This window comes from Passer domesticus, chromosome 25 (assembly GCF_036417665.1).
Source record: "Passer domesticus isolate bPasDom1 chromosome 25, bPasDom1.hap1, whole genome shotgun sequence".
Classification (NCBI taxonomy): Eukaryota; Metazoa; Chordata; class Aves; order Passeriformes; family Passeridae; genus Passer; species Passer domesticus.
In genome coordinates, this window is record NC_087498.1 from 832,289 (window position 1) to 852,192 (window position 19,904).

Genomic DNA, 19,904 nt, shown 5'->3' on the forward strand with positions numbered 1-19,904 from the left:
ATAGCCCTGGGACCGCCACAAACTAAAATACACAAATCCTGTTAAATCCCCCAGGGTAGATGTTGCTTTAATGAGGATGTTCCTCATCAGAGGAAACTCAAACCCCTTTGAAATCAATTCAGATGGTCCCGTTATTTGGCACAAGCTTCAAGTGTTTGGCAGTGGGTGCCTTGTCAACATGTTTTGCACCATAGTGATTTAGCTTGAGGTTTCTCCTCCTGAAAAAAATAATATTCACTTCCAAGAATGTAATAGGCATCCAGTGGCATGAAACCTGTTGTGTGCTTTTAAGCAAATAAATGACAGGACTGGAAGAGTGAGAATGAAGTCAAGGACTGCTTTTTTTTGTTGTTGTTGTTGTTGTGTTTTTTTTTTTTTTTTTCCTATTCTGCTGGGCTGGTCATTTTTTTCATAAGAAAGGGAGTACCATGTAGTTTATGTTTAGGCTTATCCATCTGTTTGTTGTGGTACTTTGTAACCCTTGTGCTTCTCCACAGGCTATTGGTTAGGAGGGAAAACAAAAGTTAAGGAGAATGCATGCTCCTAACTTTCTGCAGAGATTCCAATTACAGCTTTTTATTTGTTTTCCACCTCTTTGTCAAACCTGCCCCTTTTTTATAAACTGTTCCTTCTTGATTTATTAGCTGATATTTTTTGCTGTCAAAAAGATCATCAAAATTTAAAATTGTCATCGATGTATGTGGGCTGCTGTTTCAGTAGAGGCTGCATCTGTGTGGCTGCCATCACTTAGAATCCCAGAATCGTTTGGGTTAGAAGAAATCTTAAAGCCCATATTGTCCCATGGGCAGGGACAACTTCTACTAGTCCAGGTTGCTCCAAGCCCTGTCCAGTCTGGCCTTGGACACTTCCAGTGATCCAGGGGCAGCCGCAGCTGCTCTGGGCAACCTGTGCCAGGGTCTCCCCACCCTCACAGGGAAGGATTTCTTCCCAATATCCCATCCAACCCTGCCCTCTGGCAGTGGGAAGCCATTCCCTCCTTGTCCTGTCACTCCAGGCCCTTGTCCAAAGTCCCTCTCCAGCTCTGTTGGATCCTCTTTAGGCTCTGGAAAGGGCTCTAGGACTCCCCGGATCTTTCTCCAGGCTGGACATCCCAGCTGTCCCAGCCTGGCTCCAGAGCAGAGGGGCTCCAGCCCTCAGAGCAGCTCTGTGGCCTCCCCTGGGCTCACTCCAGCAGCTCCACATCCTTCCCGAGCTGGAAGCCCAGGGCTGGGGCAGCTCTGCAGGTGGGGTCTCAGCTGAGCAGGGCACAGGGGCAGAATCCCCCCTGCCCTGCTGCCCACCCTGGGGGATCAGCCCAGCACAGGGGGGCTCTGGGCTGCCAGAGCTCGGGGCTGGGGCAAGCTGGGCTTCTCATCCAACACCCCCATGTCCTTCTCCCCAGGGCTGCTCTCTGTCCATGCTCTGCCCAGCCCAGTTGTGCAGTAGCTGCTTGATGGTTGATACTCACTCCTCAAGAGATTCTGTGTAATTCTCCTTGTTCTGTCCATGCTCACACTTTCACTGCAAGGCTCTTCTCTCTGATGTTAGACTGTTCTCTTGTTAAGCCACCTTCAGAATACATAACCTGAGCTTTCCAGCTGAATTTTATCAGGAGGAGCTCAGCAATAAAGCTCTTAAGTGTATGCAGTGGTCTGCACTGATTTATTTTATTCTGCCTTTCATTGGAGCCTCTGAAGGAGCCATGCTGGGTGAAATATGGGATGTAGGAGCATCACCTTTTATGGGCCGTATGTTTGCAGCAAGTCACTTGATAGTAATACTTGAGTATAAAAAGCAGCCGTTCCCAAATCACCGTCTGTTAATGAGCCCCCACACGAGCCTGAGCCCGTGGTGCTCTGAGCAGGGCTCTGAGCACTGATTGCTATGGCAGCAAATGCACCAGGCTGGCTACGCTCTGTGCACACGTACGGCGCGAAGGCAAAGCGAATCCTGCAGCAAAAAGAAAAGCTAATGCACAAAAATGTGAGTGGCTGAGCTGCAAGTGCTCAGCATGCAAATCATACTGACAGGGTTGGTGTTAATGTTTAAGTGGTCATAGAATCACAGAATCTCAGAATTATTTGGTTGGAAGGGACCTTAAAGCTCATCTCATCACACCCTTGCCATGGGCAGGGACACCTTCCACTAGACCAGGTTGCTCCAAGCCACTCCAAGCCACGTCCAGCCTGGCCTTGGACACTTCCAGGGATGGGGCAGGAAGAATTTCTTCCTGATATCTGATGCAAATCTTTCCTCTCTTACTTTAAAATTGTCCCCTCACTTGTCCTGTCACTTGCCCATGTAAAAAGTCAATGTCCCAGAGTGCTGGGAGGTCATTGGAAATGCCTGATAGGATTACAGCCTTCCTTGAGTTTGGAATATAAATGTGTTGGTCAGTTTTTGCTCTGTGGTGTTTTTGCAACAGGTTCCATCCGTTTCAGATATTCCTGGTCACAGGTTTATTCTCACATGGGGTTTTCTGCTATGAATCATTTAGCTTGCTGTGCTGCCACTGCCAGTGTATTAGAGAATAGAAAGTGTTATGAAAATATTTTTCCAGGAACCTTTACGTTCCTGGGTTTCCATTTAGTGGTTTGGACCCGTTTGGTTGTGATAAAAGTGATGCCACATAAATTGAAACAGGATCAAATAAGTTGTCTCATGACAGTTTCTGTCTAATTCTGGATTGCTGACTAGTTACACAGTGTTTGTGGAAATTATTCCCTTCTCCCCCAGCAGCCAACAAAAAATGTGGGATACTGAAACTTGAACTTTCAGGCAATTAACCTTTGTCTGGGTTCTCCAACACCCTTTGTTCTGTCTCTAGTTATTTCTCAAGCATCGTGTTTCTCAGATCGTTATTGGGATTAAATCCTTCTACGTTTGTCCTTGGGGTTGTTTTTTTTTTGAGCTCTCCTCTGTAAATGTCCATATCTGGAAGCATACCAGGAACTTGTGGTAATTCCCAGGGCACCACCCATGAGATGTTCCCTGCTGTGACTCAGTAGCCAGACGATGCTCCTGCATATGGATAAATAAACAAGATGGGTCGGGGCATGTGCTGTGACCTGTGGGCTGAAGAGCTTCTGTCCTTGAGGCTGAAGTTCCTTCAGCTCTCCTCCCTCCCTCCTGAGCAGCAGAATTGATCCAAGCCAAAGCTGGAGCAGGGAGTCTGTTAATTGTTAAAGGCTCTGAGTGGTCATGGATTATTTGGAAAGGACCTGATGTAACACTTCAGCCTCATTTAAAGCTCCCGTTTGACCCTCAGCTGCCTGGTCAGAGGTGCTGCCTTTGGAAAAGCTGGTTGAGCAGTTGGAGAGCAATCCCTCAAGATAGCTCAGCCTTGAAACCATGGCTCATTGCAGGAGGTCACAAGGTCAGGGGCAGCTTGAGGTTCCACCAGAGCTGGGAATCAGCTGGGACTTTAAAAGGGATGAAGGGAGGAGCGGGAATACAATGAATGCCCTTAATTTGGGTCAGTTAATGGTACAGCCACAAAACCAGGGACAGAGAGGGGCGGAAGTGCTGCAGGATGGGAATGAGCAGCCACAGGAGTGATGAGGAGAGTGGGTGGAAATTCTGTGAGCAGCAAACCACTTCATCCTGCTAAACTGGAAACCAGTGTCTGCTTCCCTGCAGGAGCCCACTAGAGTTCTGTTTTTCATGAAATGAACACAAGCCCATCAAAAATAGGGCTGGAAGAGAGACAGAGCCCAGTTCATCCATTTCCCTGTGTACTGGCTGCTCTACTTGTGCTATTCATGGGAGGTGGTGCATAGAATCATATAATCATGGAATCATTAAGGTTGGAAAAGCATTCTAAGATCAGTGAGACCAAACATTAACCCAGCATTGCTGGGTGGGCATCATCCTCTTCTCCCAGGTGAAAAGCAACAAGACAAGAGGAAATGGCCTCAAGTTGTGCTGAGGGAGGTTCAGGTAGGATAGTGAGGAAAACTTCTTCCATGAAAAGGTGCTCAGGCACTGGCTCAGGCTGCCCTGGGCAGAGATGGAGTCACCATCTCAGGAGGTGTTCAGAAAACATGTGGATGTGGCACCTGGAATATCACACCTGGGGACATGAGTTAGTGGTGAACACGGTAGTGTGGGGTAACATTTGGGCTTGATGGTCTTAGAGGGCTTTTCCAGTCCTCATAGTTCTGGGATTCCATGATTCCAGTCTCACTGCCACGTGCTGCCTGTGCCCACAGTGCTGTTGTGGGAATGTGGCTGCTGCCTCAGGAGCTGTTCACTGGATTTTGGAGTGAACTTCACACTGAAAAGTTGCCGGTTGGCTGTTGGCAGCTCTCACCCTCACTGCTGGTTCAAGAGGTATTTAAGTCCCTAACCAAAGATCTGAGAACATCCTGCCAGAGTTTTTGCAGGGCAGGGATGGGGTTCCTGCAGACCTGTGGCATTCTCATCTGGAAGAAATTAGTAGAAATCTTTTCCTCTCATGTCACTTGGCTGCTTGGTTTTTATTTCCATATGTCTGGAGAGTTTTGTCTAAGATCGCGTCACTTTGTGAAATTAAATTTTTCACCAATAAAATTCGATCCCTTAGAAAAGAAGGGAAAAAGGGCAATGAACCCTGGGTTTCAGAATTATGGCCTTTCCTAAATTAAAATACTATCCAGCCTGATGTTTTACATGGTGAGTTTTATCCCCAAGAGACATTGGGAATAAACTGCAGCTGCTGGAAAGCCCATGGTCCATGAGAGCGTTTTGGAGCACAGAGCCACAGGCTGGCCATGGCACTCATGACACAGACCAGCATCTGACTGTAGTTTGTTTGGGATGGCAGGAGATGTGGCCATCAGTCCCTCACAGCCCTGGATGTTTGTTTCTGATTAAATACATGCTGTTTGTACTGAAAATTATGGGATCTGCTGCAGCCAGCTGCCAAAGCCACTATTCCATCTTGGAGAAGCTTTTAATGTTATGCTTCAGTAATAGCAGTTTTTCTTAAGCAAAGTTTATTGATTTATAGTTTGAGAAAACATATTTTGCATCAGGCTTTGGGGAGTTGGAGGTTACATGGAGGTGGTTTGGCTGCACTGGATTATTAATCATTTCCACGGGATTTTGGAATCCTTGCATTTGCACGATTGCAGGCTCAAGCTGGAAGCAGCGCATCCATCACGCCAATGGAGCTAACAGGATGCTGCACAAACCACAGCTATCAGGTCAGAGGAGCAGCTTTCTGAGGGAGGCAATGACCTCAAAATAACTCTCAAAAGTAGAGTTCAGCCAGACCTTCGAATTATTCTGCACCCACTGAAAAACTAAACTTGATCCCAGCCGTTCCTGACTGGAATGACAAATGCAGCTGGAGGGGATCACTGACCTGAGTTGTACCCACTGGGGATGGTCTGAGGTGTCCCAGGCAGCCTCCTCCTGGCTTCTCTTCCTTCCAGCTCGGCTCTGGCTACACTGGCTCCTGGAGGAATTCCTGCCTTCAGCCGTGTCCTGCTCTTCCCTGGCGTGGGCTCGCCTCAAGTCCGGGGGGCAGTTTTGGGCACCCCAATGTAAGAAGGATCTGAAGTTATTGGAGAGTGTCCAAAAGAGGGACACAGAAATAGGGAAGGGTCTGGAGGGGCCACACGAGGAGCTGCTGAGGGCACTTGGTCTGTTCACCCTGGGGCCTGAGGTCAGCCCCCACTGGGGGCTGCAGCTCCTCATGAGGGGCAGCTCCTTCCTCTGCTCTCTGTGACAGGGACAGGACCTGAGGGAGCAGCTGGGGCTGGGCCAGGGCAGGTCAGGCTGGAGATCAGGAAAGGTTCTTCCCCAGAGGGTGCTGGCACTGCCCAGGCTCCCCAGGGAATGGGCACAGCCCTGAGGCTGCCAGAGCTCTGGGAGTGTTTGGACAGCACTGCCAGGGATGCCCAGGGTGGGATTGTTGGGGTGTCCTGGGCAGGGCCACAAGGTGGGCTCGATCCTCATGGAACCCTTCCAGCTCAGGATTCGGTGCTTCTGAGAGGGGGAGGTTGACCTTTGGAACACACATCAGCCTGGCCCAACACTGGAGCTCAGGTAGGAGCAGCTCAGCTACGTAACTGCAGGAACATAGTGACTTTTGCTTATAAAAGGGAAAGAACCCCAAAACACAGCTCATCAAGAGGATATTTGCCAGCACAAGAAGAAAATTTGAGGGGTTTCTAAAACTTCCCCAGTTGCTTATAGGAGGACAGAGCTGGACCTGTGCCCCTGGGTCTCATTACATATGGTAGTTAATCGTAGGCATTGGTCAGGATTTCTGAGACAAAACACACCAAAATAAATTCCTTGACAACTCTCTTAAAATAGTGTACACTGTCCTGAGATTGGCCAGTTGGAGATAAAGAAGCATAAAATGTTCCCAAAGCATCTATTTTCTTCTTTTTTCTTCCTTGTTTGTTTTTTTTTTCTCTTTTTTCTTGAAAAAATGTAAATAGCAGGGAATTGTGCCTTCACTGGCTCCAACCTCAGCCACAGAATGCAACTGGAAGCAATTAGGGCAGTTTCTGCCTTGGCGAAAGCAGCAGCCAATCCCCCTTTTGTCGCTGCAGTTCAGGGCTGTATTTTATTGAAACCTTCCATGAGGAATTTGGTTTAAATTATTCATCACTGAGCTCGCAACAGCTGCAAAATTTTCTGGTTTTGAGGGAAGGCTTCTGCCCTCCACAGTCCAAGTACATTTTTAAAATCAGGCCTGGATGGTATTTCTGGCACAAGGCATCATCCCAGCACTCTGGGTAGGTGGAGCCATGGTTGGTACCCAGCTGTGCCTTTTCCCTGAGAGTGACCAGTGTCAGCACCCTGAGAATCTGTGGAAGTGCCCAAGACCAGGTTGGGCAGGGCTTGGAGCTACCTGGGATAGTGCAAGGTGTCCCTGCCCATGGCAAGGGGTGGAACTGGATGAGCATTAAGGTCCCTTCCAACCCAAACCATTCTTTGATTCCATGATTCTGTGGTGTTCTTAGTCCTTTTTCTTGGGTCCCATCTCAGATCCTGATGATTTTCCAGCCCACCTGGGTTGGATGATCTCTGAGCTGGCAAAATGGGCTGAACCCCTTCAGTGTCCTCCACCACCTGAGCACTACCTGGATGTACTGCCCACCATGAGATGAATGGGAGGGAGGGTGATGAGATCTTTCTGGTGAGAGCTCTGAGACCTGGGGATTACCAGAAGCTTGTGAGCATGTCTGCAAGTGCTCCGTGCTTTTTAGTTTCCCTGCAGAAGTCATCCCCTTGGGTGTCTGGGCAGCAGCAGCAGCAGGGCTCAGCTCAGCTGCCGTGCTGGATTCTGAACCAGGGCAGGCACCTCCAGCCCCCGTGTTCCCCCAACCCCTGCAGCGCTCTGACCCTGTTTAGATTATGAAAGGATCATTTCACAACTCGATGCTTCCCTGGCTCTTGATGTTTTTAGTTGAATTTTGATCCCGAGGGAAATAAATTAATCTGGGCAAAACTGCAGTGCTGCTCCAAATTTTCCAGGGAAAGGAAAAAGCCTCCAGTGCATTTGTTGATAATGACTGGAGTGGATACAGCGGTTTCTCAGCATCCCCTCACAAACCCTAACAATTCCCTTCAGGAAAGTCAGGAGGGAAAAGACCCTTCTTGCACCAGCTCAGTCAAGTGCACGTGTGATGCCTCAGCTCTTCATTCCCTCTGTTCATTCCCAACTTCTCTTCCCAGCAATGAAGGAAGAAGAGTTTTGTCCTTCACCTTCTCACTCTTACCTTGGAATTTTCAGTTCTGGGATGGTGTCTCTGAGCAAACGACCTCCTTCCTCACTGCCATGGGCAGCACAGGGAGCCAGCCAGTGATGGAATTCCAGTGATACTTGGTGGCTGTTGGACAGGGCAGTGCAGGCAGGGCCAGTGAGGGCTGCTCTGTTGGAGCAGGTGCAGCTGGAAGCACATGGAGAGGGTTTCAAAGATGCCATGGTCAAACACTGGGCAGAACTGAGCAGGAAAAAAGTTGTTTTCTGCTGAAACTATGTCTCCAGTGTGACATCCCTGTGGCCTCTGAAGATGTTTGTCTCTCTTTGCACAAATGGCAGGGATGTCTCAGTTAAGCGCCTCCTCCAGTGTTCCATAGAATCATGGAATTCCATGGTTTCCATGAGGTTGGAAAAGCCCTCTAAGATCATGGAGTGAACACTGCCCTGTTCACTGCTAGCCCATGTCCCAGGTGCCACATCCACATGTTTTTTAAAGACTTCCAGGGATGCTGACTCCACCACTGCCCTGGGCAGCTGTGCCAGGGCCTGACCAGCCCTTCACGGAAGAAATTTTCCCTGTTATCCAACCCGACCCTCCCCTTGAGGCTGTTTCCTCTCCTCCTGTCCCTGTTCCCTGGGAGCAGAGCCCGACCCCCCCCCAGCTTCCCCCTCCTGTCAGGGAGTTGTGCAGAGCCACAAGGTCCCCCCTGAGCCTCCTTTTCTCCAGGCTGAGCCCCTTTCCAGCTCCCTCAGCCACTCCTGGTGCTCCAGACCCTTCCCGAGCTTCATCGTTCTTCTCCTAGAAGGCTTTTTCTACCTTAATGGTGCTGTCATTCCATGATTCCAGGTTACTGCAGGGTGGCTCTGCTCAGTGCTGACAGACCCTCTCATCTGGCACTTTGCTTTTTTTTAAACTCATACAGACAGTCACAGACTGAACCAATCCATTGCTGTATCCATCACAGGAAAGTCATAAATACAATAAACCTCAGGGTTTCCCCCCTTTTTGCTATGTATGCTTAAGGTGATTCCTTTGTGGAAGCATGCCCCTGTTCCCCCTGCATATGGAAATTCTCATTTCTTAGAAGGAAAAAGGACAGAAGTGGTTTTTCCTCTTGCTGCAAGTGCCCTGGCTGGCTCAGGGACCTGCCTGGATTCCATGTCACCTTGCCCAGCCACATGATGTTTCCCAGCACTGTTCAAATCCATTAGCAGGTGCGTTTGCTGAAGTAAATTCAGGCTTTCTGAGGAGTGGATTACTTGCCCAGCCATTTGTCATCATATCAAAAGTCATCACTGAAAGGGATTAGCATGAAGTGCGCAAATAACTTTCAAAAAGAGCCTTGTTCATCACTGTAATTCCCTTCTCTTCCTTCTCCCTTCAGGGGAGGTTGGGTCATTGGGCCAGGATTCAAAAGGAGCTGTCATGCTGCCGAGGGGTTTAGGAAACAAATGTTGAAAGCTCAGCTAACAAAGCACTATGGAGAGACCAGCATGTGTGTGGCTGAAAATGGGAAATCCTTTGTATCCCAGGCTGGTTTGTGTGGGAAGGGACCATCAAAGTTTGTCCAGTCCCACCCTCTGCCATGGGCAGTGACACCTTCCACTAGCCCAGGTTGCTCCAAGCCCTGTCCAGCCTGGCCTTGGACACTTCCAGCAATCCAGGGGCAGCTATGCCCAGTTTCTCAGAGCAAACTGTGCCAGGACCTCACCATCCTCACAGGGAAGGATTTCTTCCCGCTGTCACAAGTAACCCTGCCCTCTGCCAGTGATAAGCCATTCTCCCTTGTTCCATCATTCCAGATCCTTGTCCAAAGTCACTCTCCAGCTCTCCTGAAGCCCCTTCAGGCACAGGAGGGGACTCTAAGGTCTCCCCAGAGCCTTCTTTCCTCCGGGTGAACATCCCCAGCTCTCCCAGCCTGACTCCAGAGCAGAGGGGATCTAGGCCTTGGAGCATCTCCGTGACTTCCTCTGGGCTCGCTCCAGCAGCTCCACATCCTTCCCAAGCTGGAAGCCCAGGGCTGGGGCAGCTCTGCAGGTAGGGTCTCAGCTGAGCAGGACAGAGGGGGAGAATCTCCCCCTCCCCTGCATGAGCCCAGCATGTGGTTGGATTTATGGTCTGTCTTTCTAACAGCCCTCTGCTGGAGGCCATCTGTACAGAAACTGTCCCAACTTGCTGCCTTCAGGTTCCATACAGAGCACGGCCTGAGCCAGCTGTTTGGACAAGAGGGCTGTGTCCCTGTCACGACATCAGGCAGCTGCCAGGCATTGAGTGGCATGAGATGCTTCCCAGACAGCATCAAACATGGCTTGTAGAGGGGCAGCAGGGCTTAGCCGTGGTGGAAATGCATCTGTTATCTTCCTTGTGAGGTTCCTCACCTGTAAGATGAAAAGAAGAAAGAGATTTTATTAGAGCAAATAAAATAGTACCAGGCTGGACCCACTGCTGTGGCTCAGGACATGTGGCTCGGGGCCTTTGGTTGTGGTGTCTTCAGGGTGGGGCTATGTCTTGGTTTGAAAAGCCAGGTGTCTGCTAAGGAAGGCAGGAGCCTCCTGTGAAATGGAAAATGTAAAGCCCCTCCCTCTGAATTTTTATAGTTTTGAAACTAAGAGGCTCTCAGGCAAAGATATGGGAGCAGGAAGAGCAGTTCTTTACTAGGAAAATTAAAAATACAAATAAAATAGTACAAAAAAAAACCTCACTGACAGAGACATCATATGACCTGACCCCGTGTGGGTCAGGGTGGTGGCACAGTCCCATCCCATGGGGGCTCAGCCCTCCTGCAGTGCCAGCTGTGCTTCTGCTGGAGCAGGGATCCTGCACAAGGCGGGAGTTTTCCTCTGGAGCTCCAGAGCTGCTGGAGATGGGCCTGGTCTCCCTCTGGGAATGCAGGGCAGGAGAAAGCTGCTCCTCTGGGAATGCAGGGGGCAAAGGCTGCTGTGCTGTTCCAGGCTCAGATTGGATCCAGGTAGGAATGCTTGGCTCCTGCCCTGGGCGGAGCATCTCCCCATGGGATGCTGGAATTTGATCAGCCATGCAGGGACACTCAGTGGCCATGGACAGCAGAGATCTCCTGGAGGGAGGATTGGCTGTGGGAGAGATGAATAAAACTGCCCCGTGAACAGCAGAGAACTGCCCCAGCTCTGACAGATGGGGATAGAATGCACACCCCTAGCTGCATCTTGCAACCTAAGACAGGCTGGCACTAGACCTGCCCAAGAGCCTGGCTGAGGATGGCCCTGTGGGCAGAGCTGGAGGGAGAATGTGCTAATTCATAGCAGGGTTTGTTTGTTCTTTTGATCTCTGCAGGTAGCAGCTTTGGCTGAGCTGTGGTCCCTCCTCAAGGCTCCACGTGCAGGCTCTGGGCCGTTCATTTTCTTGGTGCTGGTGCTCACAGCACAGCGTGTCAGAGGCTGTGCTGCAGAGCCCACGCACTGCAGACTCCCCAGGCACCTTCCTGTCCTCAATCAGGATGCCAAATGAGGGTCACATTAGGCTGGCATGAATTAAAAACTCAGCAGCCAGGTGCAGGTAATAGGTTTCCGTGTCCCGGCAAGCAGCAGGCAGGGCTGGGCACAGGGCAGGATGCTCTGGGATCTGCCTCTGCTCCTGTGGCTTGGAGTGGAGGGGTGGCTGGGTCACTTGTCCACCATCCTCCGTGTAATGGGTGTCTTAATCCCTCTCTCCATGGAGTGTACTCCCAGATCCCTGCCCAGGATCAGAGGCACTGTCTGGGTGCCAGGCAGGAGCGGGTGGTCTGAAGTCTTCAAACACCAGGGTGCCACACACAGCAAATCTGCCTCCCAGTAAGGCCTTAGCACTGGATTTACTGGTGTAGCTGACAGCACAAGCAGTGCGAGCATGTCTGGCCACAAAAAGCCTGACCTCTCATCTGCTCTGTGATGTCCTTTGTGTTGACTCTTAAAAAGAGCTGAGGGAATTGGCTGGAAGTGCCTGTGGGAGGTTTGTGCTCACTCAGAACAATGATGCTACTGATAAACCAGCAGAGGAATGCTGGGCTCAACTTCCAATTCAAGGGACCATAAAGAGTTGGAATGCACCTGGAATTTGAGTAAATGTCTGTCAGACAGAAACCTCGTGTCAGTGTGGCATGTCCTGCAGGATAGTGATGCTGTCACCACTGGGTTTATGCAACTGTAGGAAGGAACTGTTCAATACAGAAAATTGCATTGAAATGGTGGTTTACCACATCAAGCCTCTGTAGGATGTTCATAGAATCACGGAATTATTAAGTTGGAGAAGACCTCTAAGATCATTGAGCCCAAACTTTCCCCCAGTGTTGCCACGTTCACCATTAAACCATGTCCCCAGGTGTTGCATCTGTAGATTTTTTTGAATATTTCCAGGGAGTGTGACCACCACTACCCTGGGCAACCTGTGCCAGGGCCTGACCACCCTTTCAAGGAGGAAATTTTCCCTGATCTGCACCTAGCCTGAACCTCCCGTGACATAACTTGAGGCCTTTCCTCGTGTCCTGTACCTTTTTCCCTGGGCCCAGAGCCAGATCCCCCGTTGTACATGCTGAGCCCCTTTCCCAGCTCCCTCAGCTGCTCCTGGTGCTCCAGCCCCTTCCCCATCTCCATTCACCTCTCTGGACACACTCCAGCCCCCAATGTCCAAAGGCAGCTGAGGACAGCACAGCAGAGGTTTGGGTGTTGATGGGGAAGGAAGAACCCAACAGAGGCTCCAAACACCCTGGTGTAAGAGTCTTCTCCCTCCCTCCTGCAGCTGCTGCTGTGTCTCTGTCTGCCACCATGAAGCTTTTCTCCATGGGGAGTTGCTTGCCCCATGGAGAGAAGAGTGTGATTTTCTCAAGTTCAGCACAAACACTGGGAGATCCCCCTCACCCACATCACACAGCACAGTGATCGTAGTCAGGAAGAATAACTTCACTGGAAAAGGGAAGCAGTAGATAAGTTTGGATTCCAAGGAAGGCATTTCAATTCTGGAAATAAGGATTTGAACAGCAAGGTTCAGGATTTCTTAGATGAGTGAAATAAGTGCTTCAGAGGAGCTGAAGCAGTTGAAGATTCAGGCAAAGATTGGAGATTGCCAGTTTGAGCTGGGAAATCTCTGTGTAACCTGGCATGAGCTGGGTGCTGGTATCTGAGGTGGGAAATTGCTGCTACCTGGAAGCTCTGCAGTTCTTGAATTGAATTATTAATTCTCATTATTAATTACCATTTGCCTTTTTTTTTTCCCTTCAGCATGAAAGACTTTCCAGGTAAGAATTTTTTTTTCCTGTGTAATATTTATTGGCAGCATGTTTTTGTATGCCTTTGAGGATTCCCTGTGCTTCAAATCCAGTCTGGTACTGGCTATTTGGTCCTTTTCTGAGCTTAGCTGGGCACCTGTTTGCTTCTATTCTTCACTCCTCAAATTACTTACCTCAGTGCCCTCTTAGAAATGGAGCTGGTTCCCACCATGGAGATGAGAGCTTTGTGGGAAGTCAGTGCCCATGGGAGGCCGGGTTGGTACCCCGGGATTTTTTCCAGTTGTTGTAGTGGTGGTGGCTGCCAGGTTCTGCAGCGATCCCCAGGGCCAAGTGGAGGGCGCTCCCACAGACCCCAGAGCCCTGGCTCAGCTGGGTCTGCCACTCCCTCCAGTCCCGTCCAGCTGGGCTCTCTGCTGGCTGCTCCAAGTTACCACAGCCCCACAGTGCAGGATCTTGCTCCTGTTTCAGGTTGGAGGCAGCCACGAACCCCACCCCGAGTGACTCGTCCTACAGCGACCGCGCCGCCGGCCGCTCCAGTGCCTACAGCCGCAGGGAGAACCGGCTCGCCGCGCTCAGCAGCCGCGCAGAGGAGGAGAGCAACAGGGACTACAAGAAGGTAGGGCTTTTGAACTGATCCTTGTCATTGCACACACTGCAGAACCTTCCTGTCGCTGCAGAAACCGGCCCCAAGAATCAGTGGGAAGAAAGAGAAGACGTTTATGTTCATTTTCTCTGTTTCAAAGAATCCAGTGGTTTGGGTTGGAAGGGACCTTAAAACTCATCCCATTCCACCCCTGTCATGGACAGGGACACTTTGCACTATCCCAGGTTGCTCTAAGTCCTGTCCAGTCTGGACCTGGACATTTCCAGGAATGAGGCAGCCACAGCTTCTCTGGGCAACCTGTGCCAGGGTTTGACCACCCTGTGAGTAAAGAATTACCTAAATTAAAACTGTCCCCTCTTGGCTGTGTTTAAACTCCCTACAAAATTCAACAGCTGTTTTCTCATTTCTAATTCATGAGTTACAAAAACATAAGTAAAGCATCCAAGTTGGTTCTGTTTTCCCTTTTCATCTGCTGATGTGTGAGAGCAAAGTGAACCCCTCAGCTCAGTGCTGAGGGCACATGTCTGCTCAGAGCAGCTTGGCAGGATGGGGTTAATTAACCAGGAGCAGCCTGGTTAATTGATGTCTTGTTTTGCATTTCAGTTATACGAGAGTGCCCTGTCTGAAAATCAAAAGCTGAAGTCAAAGCTGCAAGAAGCCCAGCTTGAGCTGGCTGATATCAAAGCAAAGTTGGAAAAAGCAGCCCAGGTAAGGGAAAATCCAGGTCCTGACTGGAGAAACTGAGAGCTGGCCATGACAAACCAACACTTGTTCCAGAATGGGAAAGGGAGGGAAGCTCCTGAAAGGATGTTCTTGGGAGGGAAGGTGCCATAGAGGAAACAGAAATAAGCAAGTGATTTTGTAAATCAACATGTTGCATCCCCAGCAAGAGCATCTGTAGGCTGCCTTGGCCTTTGTGCAGCACCCTGTGAGTGCTCTCAGGTTTAATCACTTTCTATTTTTAATTTCCATAGCAGAAACAGGAGAAAACTTCTGACCGGTCCAGCATGCTGGAGATGGAGAAGAGGGTACGTGTGTCTGCTTTCTTCTGAGTCACAGCCTGTGCCTCGTGTTGCTGTGCAGGGCAGTTATGTCTAGAAGGGACGTGTTAATTAAAAGATAAGTTGTATTTTTGCCTTGAGGAGCAGTGCACAATGATAATTGTGTTCTGACCTTTGCAGGGCCTGAGGCTCTGCTGCTCTCTTTGCACATCAGCTTCATTCTGATTCCTCTCTTTGGTTCTAAGCAGCTGAGGACCAACGGATTGTATCACACTGAGAGACTGTTGGTCTATTATGCTTAAAACATTATTGACCTTACAAATAAAGACTGGTTTGGGGTGGTGGGGGAACAAGGCAAAATCCTGGAAGGGCTGCTTTCAATCCCTTCTTTCCCCAGCCTTGATACCAAGGATTGCCCAACCCAGGGAGAGGACCTTGAACTTGGCCTTGTTGAAGTCAGGGCAATGTCCTGTATAACTTCTCTTGAATTAGGATCACAACAGCCACAAATTCTATGAGTTAGAAAGTAAAAATATGTCCAGCTGTTTTCAGTGAAGATGCATTAACTGTTTCCAGGATGGCTCATGCATTTTGCACTTATGAATCCCTGATGAACCATGCTGTGGGCAAAAAATGACCCAGAACTCATGATCCACAGCACACTCAGAAGCTGCCTTTTCCTCACTCTTTTCCTCATGGCTCTTTGCATTGGGCAAAGAAGCAGGGCAGAGAGTGTAAATCTTGTTCTTGATGTATTTCCCACTTCCTCCTTCTCAGAGCATGTCCCTGGAGTAGTTTGAGCCCCTTTATGTTGGGAAAGTCACTGAAGGAGTCCACTTCTCCTCACCTTGGCACAGGTGTAGCTGAGGCCACTCACACAGCACAGTCTAATCCTCACTTTCTGAAATGCACTGAAAGCAGTCAGCTTTGCAGCCCTGGATTCTCTGGGAGAAACAGGATTTCCAGGCAGGGAATTTCCTTGTTCTGTTTCCTATTTGAGTGGCTGAGGGACTTTTCTCTTTGCCATCTTTAGTGGAGTATAAGTAAATCCATGACTTCACCTACAGAGCTCAAAATCACATTTCATCAGCAGCTCCTGAGAACTGGGATCACTGAAAATGGGGAATAATTTCATTAGGGATATGAATAGAGCTTGTGATCTGCCCAAACAGGCCCAGGTTATATCCCTGCTGGTTTGCCAGCTGCCCTCTCCCATCTGATCAGCTCCTGGTTGTAACCTCTGCCTTGCATTCCCCTCTTCAGGGAATGCTGCTACAGAAACACAAGACTCCTATTTTTCTTTAAAAGAAAATATACTGTAAATTTTTCTTCCAAATCCTTGTGACCTTCTTTGTCATGAATCCTTGTAAACAGGAGAAGCGAGCCTTGGAGCGGAAACTCTCTGAAATGGAAGAGGAAATGAAGGTAAGAAATAATCTTCACTGTGTCTATTCCATTTTATATGCTTTGTATTGATGTCTTTGGGGATTGTCACCCAGGAGGAGGATGGTAAAGGTGTCCATGGGAAGGATCTCATTTTCCTTTCTGCAATCATATCTTGCTTTAATGGCCCTGTTCTCCAAACATGAAATGCTAATAAACTGTCCTGGTTCTCATTCATCTGATTGCTCCTATGTTTGATTTGTTCTGCTATTTGATCCGAGAATGGTGAAAGCTGTTCTCCTTAAATGCCTTCCCAAACTAACTTTTTGTGGCATCGCTGAGTTCCAGTGTGCTGACCCCCTGTGCTCTGACTAGTCTGCAGCCCAAGTTAAGCCCCTGAGGTTCTCTCCGGATGGGTAAGAAGACAAAGCTGGCTTTTGAGCTCACGCACACTGGCCAGGATAAAGCACAGAGTGGTTGTGTTCCTATACTCCCTTCCCAAAGCATGGCACTGGGAGGCCACGGCAGCCTGGGATAATTCCAGCAAACAGGAATTTGCTTCCCGATGGGATGTGCAGCATGGCTTGCTGTCACGAGCCATGGCCACTGGTGTTCTAGCACGTTCTTGCTCCCATGGTGTGGCTTCCAGGACGGCTGTGTCTGTGAGGGGAGCCCTGCAGGGCCTGGCTGCCCACACACCCCTGAAGCCTCTCGCGGCTGGGCAGCGCTGCATCACGTTCTCTCTGCTGAATGTCAGTGCTCATGTTCACAGAGTGTCCCCTTTGCTCCACCCCGTGCTTTCCTTCCCTTTCAACACGAGCAGGTGGGACCAAGCTGCTCTCAGAAGGAAGGACCCACCTGAGAGCTCTCCCTGCACCACGCCCTGACAGAAACGACTTCCTGCACCCTGGAGGAGGTTCCAGCTCTGTTTCTGTTTGAAGCTTTTGTTTCTACCAAGCACATAACTTTGAAAGGCTTGTGCTGCATCTTCTGCTGCAATGAGTAGCACAGTGATATGGTGGATTCTTGCTGTAAAGGCTCTTGTTCTCTTGGAGAGAAGAAAATAAGTGTGGATGTGTGAGCCAGGAGGAGAAGGAGAAAGGATTGAATATGTCTAAATTCCAAACTCTTTGCTCAATGAGCAGGTAGGAACCTTTAACTGCACAGAGACTTTCCTGTAATTACAGAATTGTGGTCTTCAAGAGAGATACAGGCATGAGCAGACTGTGTTGGTCCTTCAGCTCTGCAGATCACTGCAAGCCTGCAACTTCAGCCCTTGGAGTAAGGAGACTAGGTGGTGGCCCCTAGTGGCCTCAGTTTGGAAGCATAGTGCTCTGGAAAGCACTTAATGAGGGAAGGTGCCTGCAGGGTCTGTTGGACACAGCCAGAGCACCTCCAGTTCAGGTGGTCTGGAGCTGCAGAGCCATGGAAGCCAAGGGAGTGCAGGAGAAGCGCTGCTGGTGGTTGGACATATTCTCACCCTGCCTCGAGAGACATGAGCTGAAGGAACCTGTGGTCCGGCTCAAAAATGAGCTTCAGGTCCTTGAGAGGTGCTGACTCTGCTCTCTGCCTGTTCTTGCTGTGTGGGACAACCAAAGTGGCCTTTTGTTAGTAGAACAAATAGACAAGAATTTGGAAAATCTCTCTTCTGAGGTGCTACATTTTTACTAGTTTCTGCAAAACAAGCATGGAGTGAGTACCTAAGGGCACTGTGACATGTCTTTGTTTGACATCTACTCCAAAAAAAGGAATATGAAATCTCTTAAGAAAGAAGGAATTGGACCTTTCCAAAAGGAAACTGTTGTGTCCACTTTCATGGTGCCTTAAAGTGGGAGAAACAGCCCTGCTGTGTTTGCCTGGAGGGAGATAACATCTGCAGAGCATCCCTAATAGTCACTAGTGTGGGATTGAGCCAGGAAAATCTACTAATTCTGGCTGGACTTTCATTCTTGCTCCTTGCACTACCTGAGTAGCTGTTGTGCAGTCAGAAGGAATAAGTAAGGAATTGTGAAGGAAAAGACAAATCCACCAATTTCCTTTAATGTGGAAAGCAGCAAGTAGAAAGTACCAAACCTCTCAGTTGATTAGGTCTCAGGTTGGTTTTGGGAATTCTTCACACTAATCTTTGAATCCAGCAAGACTCACATCCAGCTGTTGGATCCAGTGGTGTCTATGTCCAGTTGTGCACATGAGATGTCCTGCCCAGGGCTGTCCTCTCCTTGCAGCTGACTTCTGAGGAAGAGGAGACAGAGCTGACAGAAACATGCAGTACTTCAGGCTGTGTTTGAGGGAATCAGCTTTGTTCCTGTATGGAGTGTGACCCCTTGTACCAAAGCCATAGGGAAGTGAAGAGGAACAAGACAGGCTTGATAACTTCAAGAACCTTGGTGGCAGAGCTGCTCCACAGAGCTGCTCCTCAGACCTGCTCTTGCAAAGTTGACAGAGCAGTGCAGCATTTCCCTGAGTAACTGCACAATTTAACTGGAGATCCAGAACCTTGGCCGAGGCAGGAGAAAGAAAATTAACATTTGCACTGAGCTGAATTCAATGCCAAGTGCCCGAGGTCCCAACTTAACACAGCAATTGTTCTTGAAGGTCACAGAAGCTCCTTTATTCCATAGCAGTGCTGCAGCTCCTGGCTTCAACCATCGTGCAGACTCTGGGCATTTTTATTTAGTGTTGCAGGCACAAAATCTGTTAATTGAAGGCAGGTACAGAGAACTGAGAAACCTGCTTTTGCTAAGCCAAGTATCAAGCAGAGTGATAAGCAATCACAGCGGTATCATCCAGATCCTGCTCTTTGCCCTTGGCTTCAGTCCTAGCTTCCCAGCCTTTGCTGGATTTGGTGCATAAACAGGAGCCTGGCCTACCTGCAGCACACACACGTTTTTACATAAATGATCCTTTCTGTGGGCTGTGCAGCATGTGGAGGCTGGCAGGGGCTGATGGAACCATGCTGAGGTTCTGTGCTGTGCTGGTGTGGAAAACCAAAGGTGGTCTCTGAAATGATCACAGTCCTTTCCACCTCACATAGCACGGTGCCCCTACTATGTATGTTAGATGCTTTCTGCCAGCTCTGAGCCGTGTTATAAAACAGAGGGTCTTTATTATCTGTGTATCATAAAATCATGGAATATCCTGAATTGAAAGGGACCCACAGTCCAACCACTGGCCTGCTCAGACACCCCAACAATCCCACCCTGTGCCTCCCTGAGAGCACTGTCCAAACGCTCCTGGAGCTCTGACAGCCTTGGGACTATGATCATTCTCTGGGGAGCCTGAGCAGTGCCCAGCACCCTCTGGGGGAAGAATCTTTCCTGATATCCAGTCTGAATCTCCCCTGACACAGCTCCAACCCCTCCCTGGGGTCCTGTCCCTGCTCACAGAGAGCAGAAATTGGAGCTGCTCCTTGGGAGGAGCTGCAGCCCCCGCTGAGTTCTGACCTCAGGCTCCTCTTCTCCAGGGTGAACAGACCAAGTATCCTCAACCGTTTTTGGTGCCATCAAAAGAAGTGACTATTCCAGTACAATCATCTTCCAGCAGCTCCTGGTGTGATGTATCACAGGACAGCTGTGCCATGTCTGTCTGTCCTCAATAAGCACAGTGCCAGCCAGTGAATCTTGGGCTGCGAAGGGATGGATGGGTGGATGGATGGATGGATTGGATGGATGGATGGATGGATGGATGGATGGATGGATGGATGGATGGATGGATGGATGGGTGGATGGATAGATGGGATATGGTGAGCAGGGATCTCACTGCTGAGGTGTCACTGCAGCTTTCCTGCAGTTTGTTTGGTGTAGCTGTCTTGGGATCTGTTGATTATCCAGGGTCAGAACTGTCTTTGTGTGTCCCAGGAGCTGCTCTGTCAGTTTGATAATCTCAGAGGCTCAAACCCCATCCTTTGCTGCCTCCCTGCCTTCCTGTCTTGCTTACCTTGGTTTAGCAAAGCTTTTTAAAGAGGTGTCTTCATT

At 49.4% G+C, this 19,904-nt stretch overlaps 1 protein-coding gene across 5 annotated transcripts in view; it reads left to right on the top strand.

The window, feature by feature from the left end:
* PPP1R12B (protein phosphatase 1 regulatory subunit 12B) overlaps nucleotides 1-19,904 on the top strand; it is a 132,631-nt gene that overhangs the window by 103,938 nt on the left and 8,789 nt on the right. For all 5 annotated transcript variants that reach the window (XM_064399289.1, XM_064399290.1, XM_064399291.1 and 2 more), the window contains 5 exons: nucleotides 12,935-12,951; nucleotides 13,411-13,558; nucleotides 14,150-14,254; nucleotides 14,521-14,574; nucleotides 15,922-15,972. In XM_064399289.1, coding sequence (XP_064255359.1) covers nucleotides 12,935-12,951; nucleotides 13,411-13,558; nucleotides 14,150-14,254; nucleotides 14,521-14,574; nucleotides 15,922-15,972 — 375 coding nt within the window. The remainder of the gene's footprint in view (nucleotides 1-12,934; nucleotides 12,952-13,410; nucleotides 13,559-14,149; nucleotides 14,255-14,520; nucleotides 14,575-15,921; nucleotides 15,973-19,904) is intronic.